At 42.0% G+C, this 23,018-nt stretch overlaps 1 protein-coding gene across 1 annotated transcript; it reads right to left on the bottom strand.

Moving 5' to 3' along the window:
• Nucleotides 1-222: 222 nt before the first annotated feature.
• Nucleotides 223-22,119, bottom strand: LOC132829187 (procathepsin L-like). Its single transcript, XM_060846549.1, has 8 exons — nt 22,072-22,119; nt 18,217-18,358; nt 16,581-16,703; nt 10,977-11,129; nt 7,537-7,752; nt 7,246-7,411; nt 3,836-3,941; nt 223-352 (listed from the first exon to the last, which is right to left on the bottom strand). The coding sequence occupies exons 2-8, from the start codon at nt 18,355-18,357 to the stop codon at nt 232-234; spliced, it is 1,026 nt and encodes a 341-aa protein (XP_060702532.1). The 5' UTR covers nt 18,358; nt 22,072-22,119; the 3' UTR covers nt 223-231.
• Nucleotides 22,120-23,018: the final 899 nt, after the last annotated feature.

The following is a 23,018-nucleotide window of genomic DNA, read 5'->3' on the forward strand; positions in this document are numbered from 1 at the left end:
ATTGGGCTGTTAATATCATGATTATGTTTTTTATGCAAATTAGATGGTAGGTTTTCTCACACTCCAACTGTGACTATCCTTCATTAATCAAAGCCTTTTGGAACATCCAGAAGTGATTAAAGCAGCATTGTCAATGTAGAGATGCAGCAAGACAGATACTAATAAAGAGTAGACAGAAACTCAGCAGCACCAGGCAAGCAATTGATTATTTTTGGTTGGTTTTATCCAGTGTTAGCGTCGGCACTTTGAGATTTCCATCTCAGGGTAAAGTGCTTTTTTGGCGATTCCACAGTGATTGTCCCTGTCCTTGGCAATTTCCATATAGCCTTCCATCCCCCAATCTGTTCCATAACTAAAATGTAAGAGAGCACTATGTTAGATTTCCACTCAAACACACCTTTAAACAGAACATTTAACTAATTGAATGTTTCAACATCAGATTACTGTTTTCCCAAAGAACAAAGCTGGACATTGAGTAGCACTCACACTCAGTGCATCACTCGAGTGTCTGCCTGGGCCTTGTTGTTCTCATTGTGACACAATGTTCAGAAGAGGCAGCTCAGGGTTGGAGCAGGTAGATGCTTATACACCCTGGTTGCTCTTGTAAACGGTGGCAACTGATATCAGGATGTGAAGAGAGTTTGATACAAGTTTGATACTGAATTAGATTTCCCAACATTACTTTTGCAAAGCAGCATTGAGTATTTGGATCGACCTCACCTTCCCCCAACTGGAATATCAAAAGGAGATCAGGTGAGCCACATGGTCTCTCTTCAGTCATTAAAGGAAGTCCCATTGAAATCCATTGAGATTTGGTACAACATTTCAATGAATTGCAAAAAACCATCAGGTGGAATCTTAAAAGGACTCTCTTAGTGCTCACTGACACTGAGCCTCCCTGGATGTGGATATACAAGGCTCACAGTAATGCTGTCTGATTTGGCACACACACACACACACACACACACACACACACACACACACACACACACAAGATTGTCAGGGTTGTCAGCAGTCTCAGTCTGGAAGGTGAACACTTTCAGTCAGTGTCGGGGGGTGGGGGGGCGGAGGTCTCTGCATGAAACCTCAGGATAACCTCTGATACCAGTTGAGGGGCTTGGTCATGGTCAACTGCTTGGGGTGGTCACTGAAGCATCCTCTCCTTATAAAGAGATAGGGAAGACAGCAGTCCCTTGAATTTTCTTTCCAGCTGCATTGGCCTTTGAGATCCAAGTGCAGTCGTAATCTTGGGAATCAGAAGATAATGCCATGATCGGTTTGTTAATGCCAATCATGGTGCATGGGACACTGGAACAGCCGTACAGCCTATGGGGGACTTTAGGGTGGGGCTTAATGTCAGGAAATATACCGCATTCCTTGAGTCATTCTGCCCAATTGTGGATAGTTTTCTCCTGGAGAGAGAGAGTGAGAGAGAGAGAGAGAGAGAGAGAGAGATGGGTAGAATGGGAGATGAAAGGCAGTGGTACTTTAGGTGCAGGTGGTGAGGGTCTGAGCAAGGTGGTGCCTCCAACAGGTCAACAAAGGATTTCCTCCGCTGGGGTCGACCGAGTCCTAAGGCAAGTCCGACTCATCTCCTGCATTTCTGTCCTCACCTCTTCCCCTCCTTCCCAGAACAATGACAGAATTCTCCTTGTTCTCCCTTTCCATCCCACTAGTCTCTACATTCCAACGATCATCCTCTGCCATTTCCACCACCTCCAGCAGGATACCACCACCAAACACATCTTCCCCTCCCCTTCACTATCAGCATTCCACTGGGACCAATCTGCCCCTTTCCGTTACTCCTAGTCCTTCTGTCCCATGTCACCACACTCTCCCCTGCCCTGGCACAATCCCATGCCATCACTGAAGGTATAACACTTGTCTTTTTATCTACTCCCTGTCCAAGGCCTCAAACACACCTTCCAGATGAAGCAGCAATTCACTTGTACTTCTTCCAATCTAACCGACTGTGTTCACTGCTCACAATATGGTTTGCTCAACATCGGCCAAACTAAAAGCAGGCTGCGATGATCTTGATTTTCTCGTTCCTTACCATTTGAATACACCATGCTGCTCCCATGGTAATATCTTCATCTCAGATTTGCTGCAGTGAGGAACGACACCTTATTTTCCACTTAAGCACTTTACAGCCTTCAGGACTCAACATTGAATTCAACTTCAAGGTGTGAACACTGACCTTCATTTTGATTCGACCTCCACTGCACCACTTCCTTCCCCAACCCCCACCCCCATGTCTTGTTTGTGTGTCATTGTCTTTGTTCTCAACAGGACTAACCTATTTCCTTCAATTCACACCTATCATTAGACTGATTTTGTATCTCAATCCCTCCTTTACCAGCTTTTATCTTTTGATTTATGCACCCTTACCATCCAGTCCACTCACTTTCTCCCTCTGTCAACAATTAAAAAGAGCAACTAAGTCATGTTGCACTTGAAATATGAACCTTTCTCTCCGAGTGAACCACTGGCTGTTACGGCTCGGGTTGGCTTGGATAATCGCTGGAAGTTCGATGGATGGTTTAGGGCAAGAGGGGAAGTCACAAATTATGGAGTTGGACAGGAAAATGAGGAAGCAAGGTAACAACACACACTGTGCAGTCCTGGTGCTAACCCACACTGAAAACATTAAACTCCAAAACCTGTACAGATATGGTTCCTCCCTATAAACCATTTATTAGGCTACAGGTGGAACACTGAGTGCAGTTCTGCTCACCACACCATCAGAGGGATGTGATTGCACTGGAAAAGGTGCAGAGGAGATTCACCAGGATGGGGCCTGGGATGGAAAGCCTCAGTTATGAGGAGAGACTGGGTTTGTTTTCCTTGGAGCGAAGGAGGCTGAGGGGTGATCTGATTGAGATATAGAAAATTATGACAGACACAGACAGGGCAGATTGTGAGAACCTTTTCCTCATGGCAGACATTTCTAAGACCAGATAGCAAAATGTTTAAGGAATAAGTAGTTTAAGGGACATCTGTAAAAAGAAAAATCATCCGACGTGTGGTAGAAGAATGGAATGTGCTGCCCGAGAGGGAGGTGAAGGCAGGTATTCTTACAATATTTAAGAAACATCTGGATACGCACTCAAAATACCAGGGCATAGTTGTCGTGGTTCTGTTCACCGAGCTGGAAGTTTTTGTTGCAAACGTTTCGTCCCCTGGCTAGGAGACATCATCAGTGCTGTGGAGCCTCCTGCGAAGCGCTTCTTTGATGTTTCTTCCGGCATTTATAGTGGTCTGTCCTTGCCACTTCCGGGTGTCAGTTTCAGCTGTCCGCTGTAGTGATTGTAGGCATGGCATTCATCCACAAATTCCATCAACAGACACATCGACTTGGACCCAATATACCAATCACTACAGCGGACAGCTGAAACTGACACCCGGAAGCGGCAAGGACAGACCACTATAAATGCCGGAAGAAACATCAAAGAAGCGCTTCGCAGGAGGCTCCACAGCACTGATGATGTCTCCTAGCCAGGGGACGAAACGTTTGCAACAAAAACTTCCAGCTCGGTGAACAGAACCACGACAACAAGCACCCGAGCTACAAACCTTCACACAAACTTTGAATACCAGGGCATCGTCGGCTATGGACCAAGAGCAGGTAAATGGGATCAGTGTAGTTTGGTGTGTGGTGGTCAGTATAGACATGGAGGGCCAAAGGGCCTGCTCCTATGCTGCATGATTCTATAAACCTTTCTATGACTCAATGAGATACAATATTTAAAAAGAAAAATGTAATTGTAGGTAAGTTAAACACAGTGAGAATTAATACACATTTATGTGTTTCTGGATATTTTTATGAGTTTACCTGTTTTTAACAATCCAATAATTCCCCTGTTTATCATCTTGATATCCAACCATTAGCATTGCATGATTAAGTTTGGTGCTGCTGCAGTTTGGCTCATAATAAATACCTGCAAAGAGTACAAATATATTATCTGTGTAAGAAATTAATTTTAACCACAATTCAGAAAATTCCCAGGCTTTGAACCTTTACATCCAAGGACATGGAAGTCACAGAGTAACTGATAACAATCAAATAGAACATTCTGATCTCCTAACTGGAGCTGAATTAAATTGTCTGTGGTTAACTCGACTGATCCTTTTTGGGATCTGTCAGTAATTAGTCAGGAAAGGGCAGTGTCTAAGATTGGTAAATTTGTGTTAGGAGTTTCATCAGATGACATCCTTTTGTTCATAACTAACATCTCTTACCACTTGCTTTATATGTTCGCTAAAAATTCTTAGGTTTACTTATTGCTGGGCTCCTTGCTGAGATATTTGTATCATCGATAGACACAGGTGAGGTGCTGAAAGCCTGGAGGTTGGCTTATGTGGTCCCGCTATTTAAGAAAGGTGGTTAGGAAAAGCCAGGGTTCTACAGACTGGTATCAGCAGTGGGCAAGTTGTTGGAGAGAATCCTGAGGGACAATATTCACGTGAATTTGGAAAGGCAAGGACTGATGAGGGATAGTCAGCACGGCTTTGTGTGTGGGAAATCATGTCTCACAAACTTGATTGAGTTTTTTGAAGAAGTAACAAAGAGGATTGATGATAGCAGAGTGGTGGATGTGATCAACATGGACTTCAGCAAGTCCGTCGACAAGGTTCTCTATGGGAGATGAGTTACCAAGGTGAGATCTCATGGAAAACATGGAGAACTAGCCATTTGGATACAGAACTGACTCAAAGGTAGAAAACAGAGGATGGTGGTAGAGGGTTGCCTTACAGACTGGAAGGCTGTGACCAATGGAGTGCCACAAGGATCGGTACTGCGTCCACTACTTTTTGTCATTAATATAAATGATTTGGATGTGAACATGGGAGGTATAGTTAGTAAGTTTGCAGATGACAACACCAAACTTGGAGGTGCAGTAGACATTGAAGAAGCTTACCTCATAGTAAACGGGATCTTGATCAGATGGGCCAATGAGCTGATGTGTGGCAGATGGAGTTTAATTTCAATAAATGTGAGGTGCTGCATTTTGGAAAAGCAAGTCAGAGCAGGACTTATATACTTCCTGGTAAGGTCCTAGGGGGTGTAGCTGAACAGAGAGACCTTGGAGTGCAGGTTCATAGCTCCTTGAAAGGAGAGTCACAGGTAGATAGGCTAGTGAAAAAGGCATTTGGTATGCTTTCCTTTATTGGTCAGAGTATTGAGTATAGGAGTTGGAAGGTCATGTTGCAGGTGTACAGGTCATTGGTTAGGCCACCGTTGGAATATTGCGTGCAATTCTGGTCTCTTTCCTATCGGAAGGATATTGTGAAATTTGAAAGGGTTCAGAAAAAATTCACAAGGATGTTGCCAGGATTGGAGGATTTGAGCTATAGGGAGAGGTTGAATAGGGTGTGTCTGTTTTCTTTGAAGTGTCAGAATCTGTCAGGTGACCTTATAGAGATTTATAAAATCATGAGGGGCATGGATTGGGTAAATAGACAAAGTCTTTTCCCTGGGGTTGGGGGGGGCCAGGGGAGTCCAAGACTTGAGGGCATAGGTTGAGGGTGAGAGGGGAAAGATATAAGAGGGTTCTAATGGCTAACATTTCATGCAGAAGGTGGTGTGTGCAGTCTGCCAGAGAAAGTGGTGGAGGCTGGTACAACTGCAGCATTTAAAAGGCATCTGCAAGGGTATATGAATAGGAAGGGTTTGGAAGGATATGGGCCAAATGCTGGCAAATGGGACTAGATTAGGTTAGGCTATCTGGTCAGCATGGACGGGTTGGATTGAAGGGTCTGTTTCCGTGCTGTACATCTCTATGTCTCTATGATGTTAACTGCAATTCTATTCTCATTCTGTCTTTGGCAATTTTACTTCCCTCTTCATTTTCTCTCTCAACTTATTATATTTGACCTGGCCCCTGCTTGTAGAATTAATCTGACATGCATCACAGACAAAGTCTCCTTTTGTCTCATCATATTTATACCTTTATTCATAAAGCTCAGGGTTATGATGTGCTTATCATCTTTTTTTTAAACCTGTCTGCCATCTTCAAAATTAACGGACAAAATGCGCTAAGTCTCTGTTACTTTCTCCCCTGTAAAATGGCATTATTTTGTATCGGTGGTCTCTCCTCATTCTTCCAAAGAAAATGCTTTTTGTGTGTTTTGTTTCATCTGCCCGTTTCTCTCTTTCATTTTAACCCATGTCCTTTTTCAGTCTTATTGACTTCAGAACTTTAATAACTGTGCGAGGATGGAATGAGTCAACAAAAGATAAGCTTATGTCTAGAAAGAATCAGAAAGAAATACAACTGGAGTAAACTGATAAAGGACAAGGACAAACTTATAAACGAGTTCATCATGTCTTGGAAAGGAGGGAGTCACGATTATTTCGACAAAACTGCTTTGGTGCCTGCTTGAGAAACTGGATACTTTATGTCACAAGGGCAACTGATTGTCATGCAGAAGGATTGAAGGAGTTAACTACAGGAAAGCTGTGTCTTCGAACAGACAGTCAACGCCAAATGTAACAAGGAACAAAGAAGCTACTTCTGATAATAAGGCAAGCTGCAGACTTGCAGTAACTTGGATGAAAAAACATTTTTTAAAAATCATTAATATGAGCCCACAGAGACTGAAGGACGAAAATGTGTGAAAAAAATCAAACTCCAGAACTCCACTTTAGTGACCTTTGAAGAACAACACTGTACAAGGATCAAACCTTGAGCACTTCCACAGACAGACACTTTTAGTTGGAATCCTGGCTGGATTTCACCATTAATCAGATAGTCACCAAGTCAGGATGTGAAGATTAACTTGCTTACTTGAGGGGTCTTATCTTGGTTGCTAGATGGAATGAACTTTAAAACATTGTTTCAGTACGTGATTGCCTGTGTAATTTCCTAATAAGTAGCTGAATTAAAAGCAACTTGGGATGATTTACCCACAACAAGCCATTATTTGGATTGTTCACTCCATTTCAAGTCATCTCCAAGTCGAGGTCAAGTCATGAATGCAGACTGAAAGCATCAGTGTCTTTAGCATTGAATCATGGGAAATCCGACTGAATATTTCACCAATTGGGGGGAACAAAAGGGAGATTTGTGTTTTGACTGATAAGGGCATTCTGAGTTTTAATAATAAATTGTATTTCCAACATATTCCCATGAACCTTTGTCTTGCTTTTACAACGATGATGTCAAATATCTTCTAAATGGACAACACATTGAATATGAAAAATCTTTACTTTTGAACAGAATGAATGAATTTGTATCTTACCACTTTTATAAAGGTGGAAAGATTTGTGGCTTGCATCCATAGCAATAGAAATGGGCCCAACCTGAGCCACTGCTTCAGCGAGTTGATGCTCAGAATTTTGTTGAATGCATTTCACACACGTACAACGGGTGACAATATCACTTCTGTTAAAGTGGCATTTACCATTCTAAAGTATATTAAAAAACAAAACATTCACACCTCAATATTTAAGTTAAAAAGAGACAACTTATTAAGTAATGAGATACAATTTCAATTACTTCCGAAAAAAGGATGAATTAATTTAAAGCTTACCTTTGCTGTGTAGGGATAGGAACATTCTGTAGTAATACCATGTTTTTTAACGTAATCCAAAGCATAAAATGGATGTCCACCACAACATCTACAGCTTTCCCAATCACAGTCAACCAAGTTCTGCTCACTCAGAGAAATCAGCTTTCCTGTTCTCTTAAAAAGCTGTCCTTCAAGTGATCCAGTTGCACTGAAAGCCCAGCATGAGCCACATTGTCTCTGAATAATGACAGAGAGTAGACAAACATTTGTGTTATCATCTACATAGAAACCATATAATGTATTTAACCTGTTGGAAGCTCTAATCCAGACAGGCCTCTTAACCCTCACATGAGGGGCACTTGTAAACCACACATTTAATTGATCTTATCCAACAAAGTGCTTTGGGGTTTTTCTCTGTCAAACCATATGCTGTAAATGATATCAAAATAAACCTGTGATACAGCCTGCTACTAGAATAAGCTTTTTCATTAGACCATTCTCACATCAAATCCTTTTTATTGTGTACATTTCAAGGATCGGACTGTGCCAAGGTAAAGGTAAAGTTGTCCTAGTTTTATCAGACCATGGGGCTGCTCCCTTGTTAGAGAGAGATGGTTTAATCTGAGTGTGACCAGGCCTCAGGCAAGGGGAGACATAGAGAGGAAAATACTTCATGGTAACCTCAGCTATTGCTGAAGTGAACCCAAGCTGTTAATATTATTCGGCATTGCAAACCAGCTGTCCAGCCAACTGCACTAACCGATCCCCTTCTGCCAAAAATGCCTCAGGTGTCAAGTTTGTGCAGAGGGTCCTTTGTCTTATAATTGTTCCACTTTAGTCAGAGACCAGAAATAAGAGGGAAATCCTCACCACAATAAAAGGAGGGAAAGTTTCAATCAGCTGTAACCAGAACAGAGGTTATATGATTCTCCCATGTGACACACTTTGCACTGTGACCTTGCAGTCCACAGACATAAAAAAAGACCAACAGATGAGATGGCAATTTCGGAACAGAGTGTTATTTGAACTTAATGTGCTGTAAGAGGCACAAACGGGGTCATTTATCTCATACCAATGGATAAGTGTCAGAAGTGTTAGTATAGAAACTATCTCGTGAACTAAAGTGATTCACCCAGGAGCACAGTCATGAGAACAAAACCCCTGGCTCCTGAACAATTTAACCAACTTTGGATGGTCATGTTTTAGTCTGGGGAAAGCTCGTTCAGTAACAGTCTGTAAAACTCTACTCACCTTTTAACGTGGCAGTCGGAAAAAACTAGTCTTCTATTAACATTAGTAACTGCAGGTGTCTCTCTCTCTCTACGGCAAACCAGACCCCGTGCTCAGCTAAGCCAATTTCTGTGTCAATCTTTCTCAAATGTGACTTCCAGAAGAAATCCTACATTCAGGTGAAAAATGGCCCAAACATATTGCTGCGTCTCCAACCACTGGGAGGTGGGACTTGGCAAGATCACCCAACAGACAGGAACCTCCGCTGGTCACAGACTTTCTGAAGTCAGCCACAAATCACATGAATTAAAGCACAAAGACTTAATTTTAAATTATTCTTAACTGTAATACTCTTTAACTATTTGAAATAGACAACTGTTGGTTTTGAAATAAACAGAACCTGGTGCAAACACTCAGCAAGTCTGGCAGTACCTATGAAGAGGGAAAAAAATTAGCATGGAGCATTCAGGAGACAGAACATTTTCCAGACATAACTGGAAAAAGTTATTGATCTGAAGTGTTAACTGCCCTGTAGCTGCTGGGTGATGTGCTGAACGCTTTAGAATTTTTTTCATTTTTAACTTAAGATTTTCAGCATCCATGGTATTTAGCTTCTGTTTCAACATTTAGTTTTGAGCTGTGCAAGAGGGAGGAGTCAATAAGCAAAGTAAATCTTATAACAGTGCTCCAACAAGAGGATCAGACCCAAACAGGATTCGACCTGTCCTTCATTAATCGTGCATGTCAAACTTTTTCCAGGGTGTCTATCAACTGACACCTCGAGTATACCTCCATTACTCTTCTTGTCTGAATTCTGCTCAGACATTTTAATGTATTGGTTTGTGAATACCAGCCTGGGGCCCACAGATCTGACTGCAACAATTGCAGATCTTCTTCCTGGCCACCAGATGGCACTACATTTCATTTCTACACATCCTTTTGTGAAATTGTTAAAAATCACATAACACCAGGTTGTAGTCCAAGGCGGACTTTGGGTCAGGCAGCAATGAAAAGTGGCCAAGCAGAAGCTGATAGCTAAGTTCGTTACTCATAGGGAGGGCCTCAACTGGGACCTTGGGTTCATGTCACACTACAGGTGACCACCATTGCTCTAAACACACACACAGGCACTCCTACAGACACACACTGATGTAGACTCTCTCATACACTCCCACACTCACACATGCACCCTCTCATAGATTTATAACACTTTATACTCACACACATGCATACAGTCTCGTACTCCTATAGACACACACACTGATGTAGACTCTCTCATACACTCCCACACTCATACATGCACCCTCTCACAGATTTCTAACACTTTACACTCACACACATGCATACAGTCTCTCACAGATATTCACATACAACCCCCCCCCCACCCCCCCAACGCCACACACAACACCCACATGCACCAGACGCATTATGTTTGTGGGGTGAGTTTGTACTTGCAGAGTTACATTTTACTTTGCTCTAAAACTGAATGAATCCATGTAAGTTTCTGTAAATTCATTTTTTAGATTAGAATCAGTCTAAACATTGTAGCACAGACAGCATCACACGGGGAGCTCACACCTTCAATATATTATCTGGGCTGACACCAATTGTTAAAGTTCACTTGAGAATGTAACTTTTTAAAAAAACGTTTTGCGATTTACATACGAAAGAACTGAAACTAACATGGTCATTCCAACGGATAAGAGACTTAACAAGCAATCCAGGACATTTTCAATGTGTAATTTCAGTTACATCACACTAACTTTTGCTGTAAATTCCGTGTCTTACAATCTTATACACCACAACCACCTGATGAAGGAGCAGCCACTCTGAAAGTTAGTGCTTCCAATTAAACCTGGTGAAGTATAACCTGGTGTTGTGTGGTTTTTAACTTTATACACCCCAGTCCAAGAATGGCATCTCCAAATCATAAACCCTAGGATGGAGCAAGTCATTCCTTATCCCTTACTCTAACCTTCCCCTCCTTTTCCAGACCCAAATACACATCTACAATACACGTCCGAGAGAGAAGGAACATTGGAATTTGTCTCCTTCCCTGTGAAAAAGGTTTAGAAACACAATCTTCAATTTACCACATTGAATTTGCTGCTTTTTTTTAGTTTCTTTACGCATTTCCTTGCCATTGTATTCCATGTTGAGCTAATAACATAGATTTCAGAATTTCTACATGGACATTGAGTAAGATTTATATGAAGTTTGTTCAATCTCACCTGGTCCTTCACTTCAGTAACAAAACCCTTTGTTCTCCAGTCAACGCTTTGAGGCAATTTAACATGATTCCCTGCTGCAAAAAGTTCACACGTTGTGTGATCAATCTCCTTTTCTTTAAATCCATTGAAACGCTGATTGAACTCCTCCGAGGTCTAGAAAAATCAAGACAAAAGGTGATTAATCGATTACAAGTATCAGAAATCATGGAATAGGAGTATCCATCATTTGGAAAGTTGTCCCACAAGAATCAATATTTATGTGAATAATCTGGAATCTAAAATTGAAAGTACAAATTCAAACTTTGCTGATCACACCAAACTGGATGAATTGGCTTATATTCATGTAGGTGGCAATATGATATAATTAACCATTAACAAACTTGCAAATTAAGCATCCACCTGGCACATTCATTTCTGTACGGGTCAGTGTGAGCCGGTGCATTTTGGTAGGAAAAATTAAAGATAAAATGAGCTGCCAGAGGAAGTGGTGGAGGCTGGGTCAATTGCAACATTTAAGAGGCATCTGGATGGATAGATGAAAAGGAAGGGTTTAGAGGGACATGGGCCAAATGCTGGCAAATGGGACTAAATTAGGTTGGGATATCCGGTCAGCACGGATGAGTTGGACCAAAGGGTCTGTTTCTGTGCTGAACATCTGTATGACTGTCTGACACAGATTGCTGAGAGAATGAAGTCCTTGCTTGTGTTCCTGGGTTGGGTGCACAGTGGGAGGAGGAATCCCAGGTCCATTGACTGGACCTATACAAATGACTACCCTGCCGAACTGAGAGGAGGAGACATTCTTTCAGCTAGAGGTAGTGAATCATTACCACAGAGGCTGTGGATCCAAGTCATTGAATGCATTTAAGACAGAGATGGATTATTGATTAGTAAGGGAATCAATGGTTACAGAGAGTAGGCAGGAGAACAGGAGTGGGAAACTAACAGGAGAAAGTGAAGACTGCAGATGCTGGAGAGTCAGATGTGAAAAGTGTGGTGCTGGAAAAGCACAGCAGGTCAGGAAGCATCCAAGTAGCAGGAGAGTCAATGTTTTGAGCATAAGTGTTTCATCAGGATTGTGTGTGGGGGTTGTGGTGCTGAGGTATAAATAGGGGGATGAAAGGGAGGCTGGTGGAAAGGTAGTGATAGGTGGATGCAGGTAGGAGATGATTGTGACAGGTTGGTGGGGAGGGTGGAGTGGATAGGTGGCAAGGAACATGGACAGTTGATCAGGTCAAGAGAGTTTGCTGAGTTGGAGGGTTGGATCAGGGATGAGGTGAGAGGAGGAGAGATTTGGAAACTCGTCATGTCAATGTTGATGCCATGAGATTGTAGGGTCCCAAGGTTGAAGATGTGGTCTTCCTCCTCCAGTCAGCAGATGGCATTGATTTGGCAGTGGAGGAGGCCCAGAACTTACATGTCCTTTGGGAGAGGTGGAATTGAAGTGGTTGGTCATAAGGTGGCAGGGTTGGTTGGTGTGTGCAGACCAGAGATGTTTCCTGAGATGCTCATATGGAGAGGAGACCACATCGCGAACAACACTTGCAGTAATTGAGATAGGAGGACGTGCAGGACAATCTCTGCCAGATATGAAATGATCCTTTAGGGCCTTGGACGGAGGTATGAGCGCAGGCTTTGCGGCAGCAAGGTGAGGTGCCGGGTGTGGAGGGTAGGTTAGTGGGGAGCATGATCCTAACAAGGGAGACACAGGGAGAATGGTCCCTATGGAACATAGATAGGGCTGGGCAGGGAAATATATTTTTGGTGGTGCCTTCTGACTATAGGTGGCGAAAATAGCAGAGGATAATGTTCTGCATCCGGAGATGAGTGGGTGGAATGTGACGATCAAGGGGGTTCTATCCATTTTGCTGTTGGAGGGATGGGTTTCAAGGGCGGAGGTGCAGGAAGTAGAGGAGATGCACTGGAGGGCATTACTGATCATGTGGAAGCGGAATTGGCCGTCCTTGAAATAGGCGAGCATTTGGGATGTCCTGGAGTAGAATGGCTCCTCCTGGGAGCAGGTATGGTGAAGGCAGAGGAATTGGGAGTGAGGGATCATTTTTATATGAGGTGAGATAGGAGGTGGTATAGTCCAGGTAGCTGTGGGAGTTGGTTGGTTTGAATTAAATACCAGCCATGATTGAATGATGGAGCAGACTCAATGGGCTGAATGGACTAATAGAGTCATAGAGATGCACAGCATGGAAACAGACCCTTCGGTCCAAACCGTCCATGCCAACCAAATATTCCAATCCAATCTAGTCCCACCTGCCAGCACTTGGCCCATATCCCTCCAAACCCTCCCTATTCATATACCCATCCAAATGCCTCTTAAATGTTACAATTGTACCGGCCTCCACCATTTCTTCTGACAGCTCATTCCATACATGTACCACCCTCTGTGTGAAAAAGTTGCCCCATAGGTCTCTTTTATATCTTTCCCCTCTCACCCTAAACCTATGGCCTGTAGTTTTGGACTCCCCGACCCCAGGGAAAAGGCTTTGTCTATTTACCCTATCCATGCCCCTCATAATTTTATAAACCTCTATAAGATCAACCCTCAGCCTTCGAAGGTCCACGGAAAACAGCCCCAGCCTGTTCAGCTTCTCCCTAAAGCTCAAATCTTCCAACCCTGGCAACATCCTTGTAAACCTTTTCTGAACCCTTTCAAGTTTTACAACATCTTTCTGATAGGAAGGAGACCAGAATTGCACACAATATTCCAACAGTGGCCTAACCAATGTCCTGTACAGTCGCAACATGACCTCCCAACTCCTGTACTCAATACTGTGACCAATAAAGAAAAGCATACCAAACGCCTTCTTCACTATCCTATCTACCTGTGACTCCACTTTCAAGGAGCTATGAACCTGCACTCCAAGGTCTCTTGGTTCAGCAACACTCCCTAGGACCATACCATTAGGTATATAAGTCATGCTAAGATTTGCTTTCCCAAATTGCAGCACCTCGTATTTATCTGAGTTAATCTCCATCTGCCACTTCCCAGCCCATTGGCCCATCTAGTCCAGATCCTGTTGTAAGCGGAGGTAATCCTCTTCGCTGTCCACTACACTTCCAATTTTGATGTCATCTGCAAACTTAGTAACTGTACCGCTTATGCTCGCATCCAAATCATTTATGTAAATGACAAAAAGTAGAGGACCCAGCACCAATCCTTGTGGTACTCCACTGGTCACAGGCCTCCAGTCTGAAAAACAACATTCCAACACCACCCTCTGTCTTCTACCTTTGAGCCAGTTCTGTTTCTAAATGGTTAGATCTCACTGTATTCCGTGAGATCTCACCTTACTAATCAGTCTCCCGTGGGGAACCTTGTCGAGCGCCTTACTGAAGTCCATACAGATGACATCTACCATTCTGCCCTCATCAATCTTCTTTGTTACTTCCTCAAAAACTCAATCAAGTTTGAGAGTCATGGTTTCCCATGCACAAAGCCATGTTTACTATCCCTAATCAGTCCTTGCCTTTCCAAATACATCTTTCTCCTATACTTTATGTTCTTAGGGTCGATTGGAGAAAGGAAAAGGATTGATTGCTAAAGCTAGAAGAGAGGTGTGAGGAACATTACATGGTAAATGGTTGGATTGCAGGGGTGCTGTGGTTTCTGTATGTTAACTTGTAAAGATGATTATGGATCCTACATTTCCTATGTTAACTATGATGTGGAGATGCCAGAGTTGGACTGGGGTGGATAAAATTACAAATTACCAGGTTATAGTCCATCAGGTTTATTTGGAAGCACTAGCTTTCGGAGCACTGCTCTTCATCTGGTTCGTAGTGAGTCAGGATCATCGGACACAGAATTTATAGTTAAAGATCAAAGTCACACACAACTGATGCAATGTATTAAACAAACCTGGTTTGCTGTTAAGTCTTTAATCACTTAGAATTGGGTTGCAGGTTTCGATTCATTAATATGTAAATCCCAGAACTTCTTTCAAGTCACATTCCCAGGGTAACTTCAGGTTTTATTTAAAAATAAAGGTGATATCTCAGCTCAGACAATGCATCAAAGGTGTGAGGTTAGAGTCTGTCTGTATTCCAACCCTGAGTCAGACTGGAGCTCCATTTCCAAAGTAGCAATTTATAAAATGTCACATGGACTGACTTCCTTCAGATTATGTGGGTTTTGAACAAAATGAATGTATCTACAAATACAAATTCACCCCAGCGACTTATTTGTGTATGTGAGGGGGAGAGAGAGAGTGAGGGTAGAGAGTGTGTACGTGTGTGTGTGTACGTGTGTGTGAGAATGTATGCGCAAGTGTGAGTATATGCCTGTGAGGGGGTGAATGCGTAAATGTGAGTGTGGGGCTGTGAGTATGTGTGTGTCAAACAGCGTGTTTATGAGACAAGTTCTGCATGAGTGTGTGAGTGTGATCATGTGTAAGAGTGTGTGTGAGAATGTATAGTGTAGTGGGGTCACCTGTAGAGTGACATGAACCCAGTATCATTGAGAATGAGCACCTCACCAAGATCTTCCTTGCACCTCCAATTCTCACTTTTAAACCCACCTTAAACAGAACATTGTTCACAGCAAACTGCCCAGCCTTCAGGACAACATCAACTGTACAACCCTGTCAAGGCAATCACTGAAAGACATGTCAGAGTGTTGCCACAGATACCATCATTACTTGTGGGGACACCACCCGACTCCCACCACCCCCTCAATTTACCCAGCAGGTACTTATGTGACTTGGCCCACGTTGTCTCTCTCATACACTGCAGGCAAGGATGCCCTGAAGCATGGTACATTGGCAACACAAAGCAGAAGCTACAACTATGGATGAATGGACACCAAAAAACAATCGCCAGACAGGGATGTTCCCTCCTTATCAGGAGGTCTATAGCAATCAGGGACATTCAGCCTCAGATCTTTGGGTGACTGTCCTCCAAGGCAGACTTCGGGATAGGCAACAATGTAGAGTCTCTGAGCAGAGGCTTATAGCTAAGTTTGGTACCCATGGCCTCAACTGGGACCTTAGGTTCATGTCTCACTACAAGTCACCCCACTACATGAGACACTCTCAGACACACACACATACACAAGCACACATACACACACACACTTTCACACACAATCACACTCACACACTCATGCAGAGCCTCTCTCATACAAACACCCAAACTCACATTCATGTGCACACCCTCTCACACGTGCACATTCACACTCTCTCCCTCTCTCCCACACACAAACACGTACATTCTCTCACTCCCTCTCTCCCTTACACACACACACACACACACTCAGAAATCAATGGGGTGAATTTGCATTTGCAGATTTGTATTTGCAGATACATTCTATTTTGTTCCAAAAGCACGCAATCTGTAGGCAGTCGGTGCACGTGACATTTTAGAAAATTCTACTTTGGAAATAGAACCGGTCTGACTACAGAGTACAGAAAAACTCTAACCTCACACCTTTAATGCATTGTCTGAGCTCAGATGTCACCTTCTTTTGAATAAAACCTTAGGCCTGACAGCTAGTGGCTTTCAGTGATACAAACGAATTAAACCATATATCAAGGTGAAGTATTTGTCCAGTTTCCAGTCACTATGGATCCCAAACATATTTATACTGACCAGATCGCCAAACTGGTTCATTCCCACAGTGAATGTGTGCTTTCCCATTGCATACTCCATGTTGTGCCGTTCAATGTATCTCACGTTGTCCTCCCACAATGCTCTTCTGTAGGCCTCCTCAGCCTGAAAAAAAGGTTACATCAAGTCAGTTGAAGACCCAGCTGTTATTGTCAGTGTGAGTACAAAGACAGTGCTACATCTGGACACTGACCATGAACTGATGGGCTCCAGCTCACAGGCAGTAAAGATTATTCAGACACAAACAATCTAGATTCAGGTGGCTGCAGATGGCTGGAACACGGGCGATTAATCAATTACAAACAGTGAATATACATCAAGCTTTGCACAGGTAGGTGATGGAAATCCAAAGAACAATATTTTTAAACCAATTTTTTAGAATTGATGAAAAATGCTCTAACTTTCAGAACACAGAACAAAGAACAAACAACACAGAACAAAGAACAATGCAGTGCAGGAACAGGCCATTCAGCCCTCCAAGCCTGCACCGACACATTTTGCCCTTCCATATTAAAACTGTCTTCACTTACAGGATCTGCATCCCTCTATTCCCTTCCTCTGCATGTATTCATCCAGATTTCTTGAAATCTGCTATTGTGTATACCTCCACTTCCACTGGCAATGCGTTCCACTCACCACTCTGTGCGAAAAAACTCACCTCACACATCTCTTTTAAACTTCCCCCTGCACCTTGAACCTGTGTCCCCTAGTAATTGACCCCTCTGCCCTGAGAAAAAGCCTCATACTTTCCACTCTATCCATACTATTCACAATCTTATAAACGTCTATCAGGTCGCCCTCAACCTGCTGCATTCCAGTGAAAACAAACCCAGTTTAGACAACCTTTCTTCACAGCTAAAATCCCTCATACCAGGCAACATCCTGATGAACTTCTTCTGTACTTTGTCCAAAGAATCAGATCCTTCTCATAATGTGGTGACCAGAATTGATATGACATCTGTATAGAGGAGCTGCACAGGTTAAAAAATGTGTTATCTAGATTGGAAATCAACTGCCCAACACTGTAATAGGTTTTTTAGAATTTGCACATATTCACCATTGTCAACTGTCTCTTTGTCAATTTACAACTAATATTATAAGAAGTCAGTGTTTTTGAATTAAGAATCCCAGGAGCAGGGGAAGGCATGCATTAAGCACAATGGAAACAATTGAATTAATCAGGACAAATGAAAAGATAAATAAATTATTATCATCACGCCAGCACTTTGAAATACTAGAAAGGAGGAGGGAGGAAAACCTGAGGGAGGTATGATAAAGAGGAGTGAACAAATAATTTTGAAAGAACAAAAGAGGAAAAAAGAGAGGAGGTGAACGAGAAAGAGCAATTAAAAGTGATGTGTGAGAGTTACAAATGGGAAAAATTGAAACAAAGCATGAGAAAATAGATTAAGAATTCTAATTCTCAGTTTATTTTACACAGAGTTAAGAGTTACTGAAGAGAAGTCTTTGATATAAAAGAGGAAGCAAATATAGCCATTTCCTGGGGAACACAAACCAGTTTTACTACAAAAGAGAGGCCTTTCTAAAACAGTCTAAAACTTGAGAAACAACTTCTGCTTTGAATTGCCCAGTGGAACTGCAGTTGCCCAGCTCTTACCATTTTATATTGCTTCCCATGCAATGATTTCCAGTTGATCCAGGCTTCATCCAATGTTGAATCAAATGTGGAAACAGTGGCTGCAGCCAACATGGAGACCAAAACCCAGTCCACAAACAGAGAGCACCTCATGATGGGCATTCTGATGGAACAAAACCTTCAACCTTATTTTCAGTAAACACAGAATTTGTGAAATCTGCATCTGAACCAATTACATTTTAAAACTAGGATGTTACATTGCTTGTGGCTCTTTTCAATCTCCCCCTCTGTAGAAATCACCATTCCATTTGTAACAGTAAGAAAAAGACAACGGGCAGATGGCAGCTACAGTGTCAAGGCAAAGGGGAAGCAGGAAAAGGATAGAGAGTCAATATTGGGAGAAAATTGACAGGTCTTCAGTATTTAATGGCATCACTTAAATGCAAAGAGTTCAGTGAAAATTCATGTGGGCTGAATATCCACTTTAATAGACTCTTAAATGCTGAAAGATTGGGAAAGATAAACATCATGTTGGGAGATGTAGTGAGGTCTTGTTGTAATTGTTGAGAGTCTTTGTGAGACTGGACCTGGATAACTGTGCACAGCTTGGGTCTCCTGGAAAGGAAGAATATGCTTTCCATATAGGAAGTTCATTGGGCATCTAATTGCCTAATCACTGGGATTGAAGGATTGTTTTTGTGATGAGAGATTGAGGAAACCTTGACAGTAGTTACAATTTTGAAGACTTTTTGGTGAAAAGTCTACAGCACAAATAAAATCCCTTTGGCCATTGAGTCTATGCCAGTCAAAAACAACCATCTGACCATTATTATCCCATTTTCCACTTCATTGCTCTGTCAGCTTGGCATTACAAGGTATAGCTATTTACTTTTTAAACATTAAGAAGTGGTTCTGCCTCCACCACCCTCTGAGTGAAAACATTTTTCTCACATTCCCTCTCAACCTGCTGCCTCTTACCTTCAATCTATGTCATGCCCCCAATCATTGATTAGATTAGATTAGATTCCCTACAGTGTGGAAACAGGCCTTTCAGTCCAACAAGTCCACATCAACCCTCCGAAGAGCAACCGACCCAGACCCATTCCCCGAACTAATGCACCTAACACTACAGGCAATTTAGCATGGCCAATTCACCTAACCTGAATATCTTTGGACTGTGGGAGGAAACCGGAGCACCCGGAGAAAACCCATGCAGACACGGGGAGAATGTGCAAACTCCACACAGACAGTTGCCCGAGGTGGGAATTGAACCTGGGTCCCTGGCGCTGTGAGGCAGCAGTGCTAACCACTGAGCCACCATAGGGAGAAGTTTCTTTCTGTCTATCCTGTCAATGTTTGTTTATATACCTCAATCATGTGCACCGTCAGTCTCCTCTGCTCAAGGGAACACAAACCAGCCTAAACAATCTCTCTTCATAATTGAAACTCTCCAGCCCAGGCAACATCCCAGTAAACCTCTCCACCCTCTTCAGTGCAATCACATCCTCCTGTAATGTGGATTCCAGAAATGCACACAATACTCTCGCTGTGGTATAGATAATGTTTTACGTTCCAACATAACCTCCCTGCTCTTAAACTCTATGCTTTGTCTAATAAAGGTAAGTATCATAAAGAGCCTTTTAACTATTTTATCCACCTGTCCCACTACCATAAAGGATCGGTGCACATTTGCGCCAAGGTCTCTCTGATCCTCAGTGGTTCCCAGGCTTCTACTCTTTGTCAATTATTCCACGGCTTTATTTGTCCTACCCATAACCTCACACTTACCCGAATTGAATTCTACTTGCAGCTGATCAGCCCATCTGACCAGCCACCTATATCATCTTGTAATCTCAGGCTGTCCTCCAAACTATCACCACACACACTCTAGTATCATTTGCAAACTTATTGATCAATCCTCCTACGTTCAAATCTAATCTGTTTGTATATGTCAAAATATTAAGGGCCCCAGCACTGACCCTTGAGTTAGCCCATTGGACACAGGCTTCCAGTCACAAAAACACCCCTTGACTATTACCCTCTGCTTTCTGCCACTCAGCCAATGATGGATGCTTGGATGCCATAGGCTTATACCCTGAATATCAGTCTTCCACATGGGACATTATCAAAAACCTTGCTGAAGTCCAGGTAGACAACATCAAAAGCATTGCCCTCATCTACACACCTGATTACCCTTCCAAAAAATTCAATTTGGTTTGGATATGACCTCCCTTGACAAAACCATACTGACTGTTCTTCATTAATCCTTGTCTCTCCAAAAGCAAATTAATTCTGTCCCTCTGTATCACTTCCAATAGTTTCCCCGCCACTGAGGTAACACTAACTAGCCTGAAGTTTCCCGGTTTATTGCTGGCATTCTTCTTAAATAACGGGACCAGGATTGGTTCTCCTCTAATCTTCTGGCATTTCTCTTGTAGCTAAAGAGGAATTGATAGTTACTGCCAATAACCCTGTTCTTTCCTCTACTGTCTCACCCAAGAGACTAGGATACATTGAGCCCAATTCTGGAGATTGATCTGCTTTTAAGACTGCTGGACCATTGAGAGCCTCCTTGCTGTCTGTGCTAGGTTCTTTGTGTATCACAGTCCTGCTCCATGATTTCTGTATCCACGTTGTTCCTCTCAATAGTGAACATTGGCACATAGTATTAACTTAGCACACTATCGCAGTTCTCTGGCTCCATGCACAAATTACCACTGTGGTCCCTCTCTTTTCCTAGTTCTTCTTTTATCTTTAATATACACGTGAAATGACTTAGGATTTTCCTTAATTTACCTGCTATTATTCTTCCATGCTCCTTTTTGCTCTTCTAATTTCCTTTTCAAGTTTCCCTGGGTACATTCTGGATATTTTTAATTTAACCTGCTCACAGATGGTATTACACATCTCAAGGGCAAGTGTACTCATTCAGGGCTTCAACTATAATGATCTCATCAGAACTTACAAAATCCTAACAAGTCATAAACACAAACAGAAATGACTGGAAAAACTCAGCAGGTCTGGCAGCATCTGTAGAGAGAGATCAGAATTAATGCTTTGGAATGGAAGAATGATCACTGGATCTGAAACATTAACTCCGCTTTCTCTCCATAGATGCTGCCTGACCTGCTGAGGTTTTCCAGCAACTTTTGGTTTTGTTTCTGATTTCCAGCATTCATAGCTATTTCAGGTTTATCTTTTCTTGCAAGTCATGTAAGGGATAGGTTGTTTCCCTTAATATCTCCCAGTTATTTTTCAGCTCAAAAACTACTTGTGCTGCAGGTTGTTGCAAACAGGAATATCTGGGTTAATTTTAACGCCCCTCGGTCAATTAGATTTAAGGATCTCCAAACAACAGAGGAACAATGGAAAAGAAAATAAAGTGAGTAAGAGTTAAATAAGGTCCAGAAAAATAGCAAGTGCAAACTTTTTCAGTTTTAAAAATCAGTAAAGTACAATTTACTTTCTGAAAATAAGGAGACCCAATAGTTTCAGCTGTTCTTTTTATGGACCAGAGATATCAAGAACCTGCATCTCGTTAAAAACAGCCCTTCCCCTGCTAAGTGCTAGCTTTAACTTACAGCAAAAAGTGCAGCAATTTTGTGAAACTCAAGAGGGAGGTCACAATGAGCTGCTGTTCATACAGAGCCATCAGCAGAGTGGCACAAAACATCGAGCAAGTTATGGTGGATCAAAATTCACAGGGTAGTTCATCATCCCCAAAAATCAGTGAATGTTTCACACTCGTTATACTGTGTGCATTACATTCTCTGTTAAACTAGGAGTAAGCTCTTCTCAGTTGCTTCTACTATCAGCATGCATGTTATTCGTCTTAAAATACAGGTAATTAATATAGTCACCTAATTGCCACCTTACCTCAACAGTTTTATTTTCTTATCGTCTTGTCCTCCTCAAGAAGTGTTCTCAGAGTGAGCTGAGCTGTGATTTTATATCAGATCTAATGTTTTGGACCATCCCCCTTCGAACATGGTGCAAATAGTCAGTGGTTGACACGTTCAAGTAGGACTATGTTTATGTAAATGATGTTTTTGTCAGCACTAACATTAAAGCCACATTGCTGTCTCACAGGAATGCAGTACCTTAGCTATTGAAAATATGATTAATGATTCTTAAAATTAAGGCAAATAAGTCTATGGGGTGAATTTGCAGATACATTTTATTTTGTTCAAATGTACAATCTGTAGGCAGTCAGTCCATGTGATATTCAATAAATTCTTATTTTGGAAATAGAACCAGTCCGACTCAGGGTTGGAATACAGACACATTCTAACATCTTTAATGCACTATCTGAGCTGAGATGTCACTTTTTTTATAAACCTAAATTGTCTCAGGAATGTGACTTGAAAGAAGTTCTGGAATTTACATATTAATGAGTCGAAACCTGAAACCTATTTGAAGTGATTAAAGACTGAACAGCAATCTAGGTTTGTTCAATACATCGCATTGGTTGTATGATACTTTGATCATTTACTATAAATTTGGTGTCCAATGATCCTGTCAAAGAAGCAGTGCTCTGAAAACTTGTACTTCCAAATAATCCTGTTGGACTATAACCTGGTGTTGTGTGACTTTTAACTTTGTCCACCTAGTCTAATACAGGCACCTCCACATCATCGCAATTTACAAAGTCAATGCACTGGGTTTTCTCACAAATGTAGAACTTAAATTCATGCGTTCACTTTTCAAGTTTAGCTGAACACTTTGATACAATAATTCCACATACAAATATGATGGATGCTTCAAAAAATTAGTGCCATTTAATTAGAACAGAGTAGAAAGAGATAATTAAATATTTACAAGGG

Source organism: Hemiscyllium ocellatum, chromosome 28, assembly GCF_020745735.1.
Source record: "Hemiscyllium ocellatum isolate sHemOce1 chromosome 28, sHemOce1.pat.X.cur, whole genome shotgun sequence".
Taxonomy (NCBI): Eukaryota; Metazoa; Chordata; class Chondrichthyes; order Orectolobiformes; family Hemiscylliidae; genus Hemiscyllium; species Hemiscyllium ocellatum.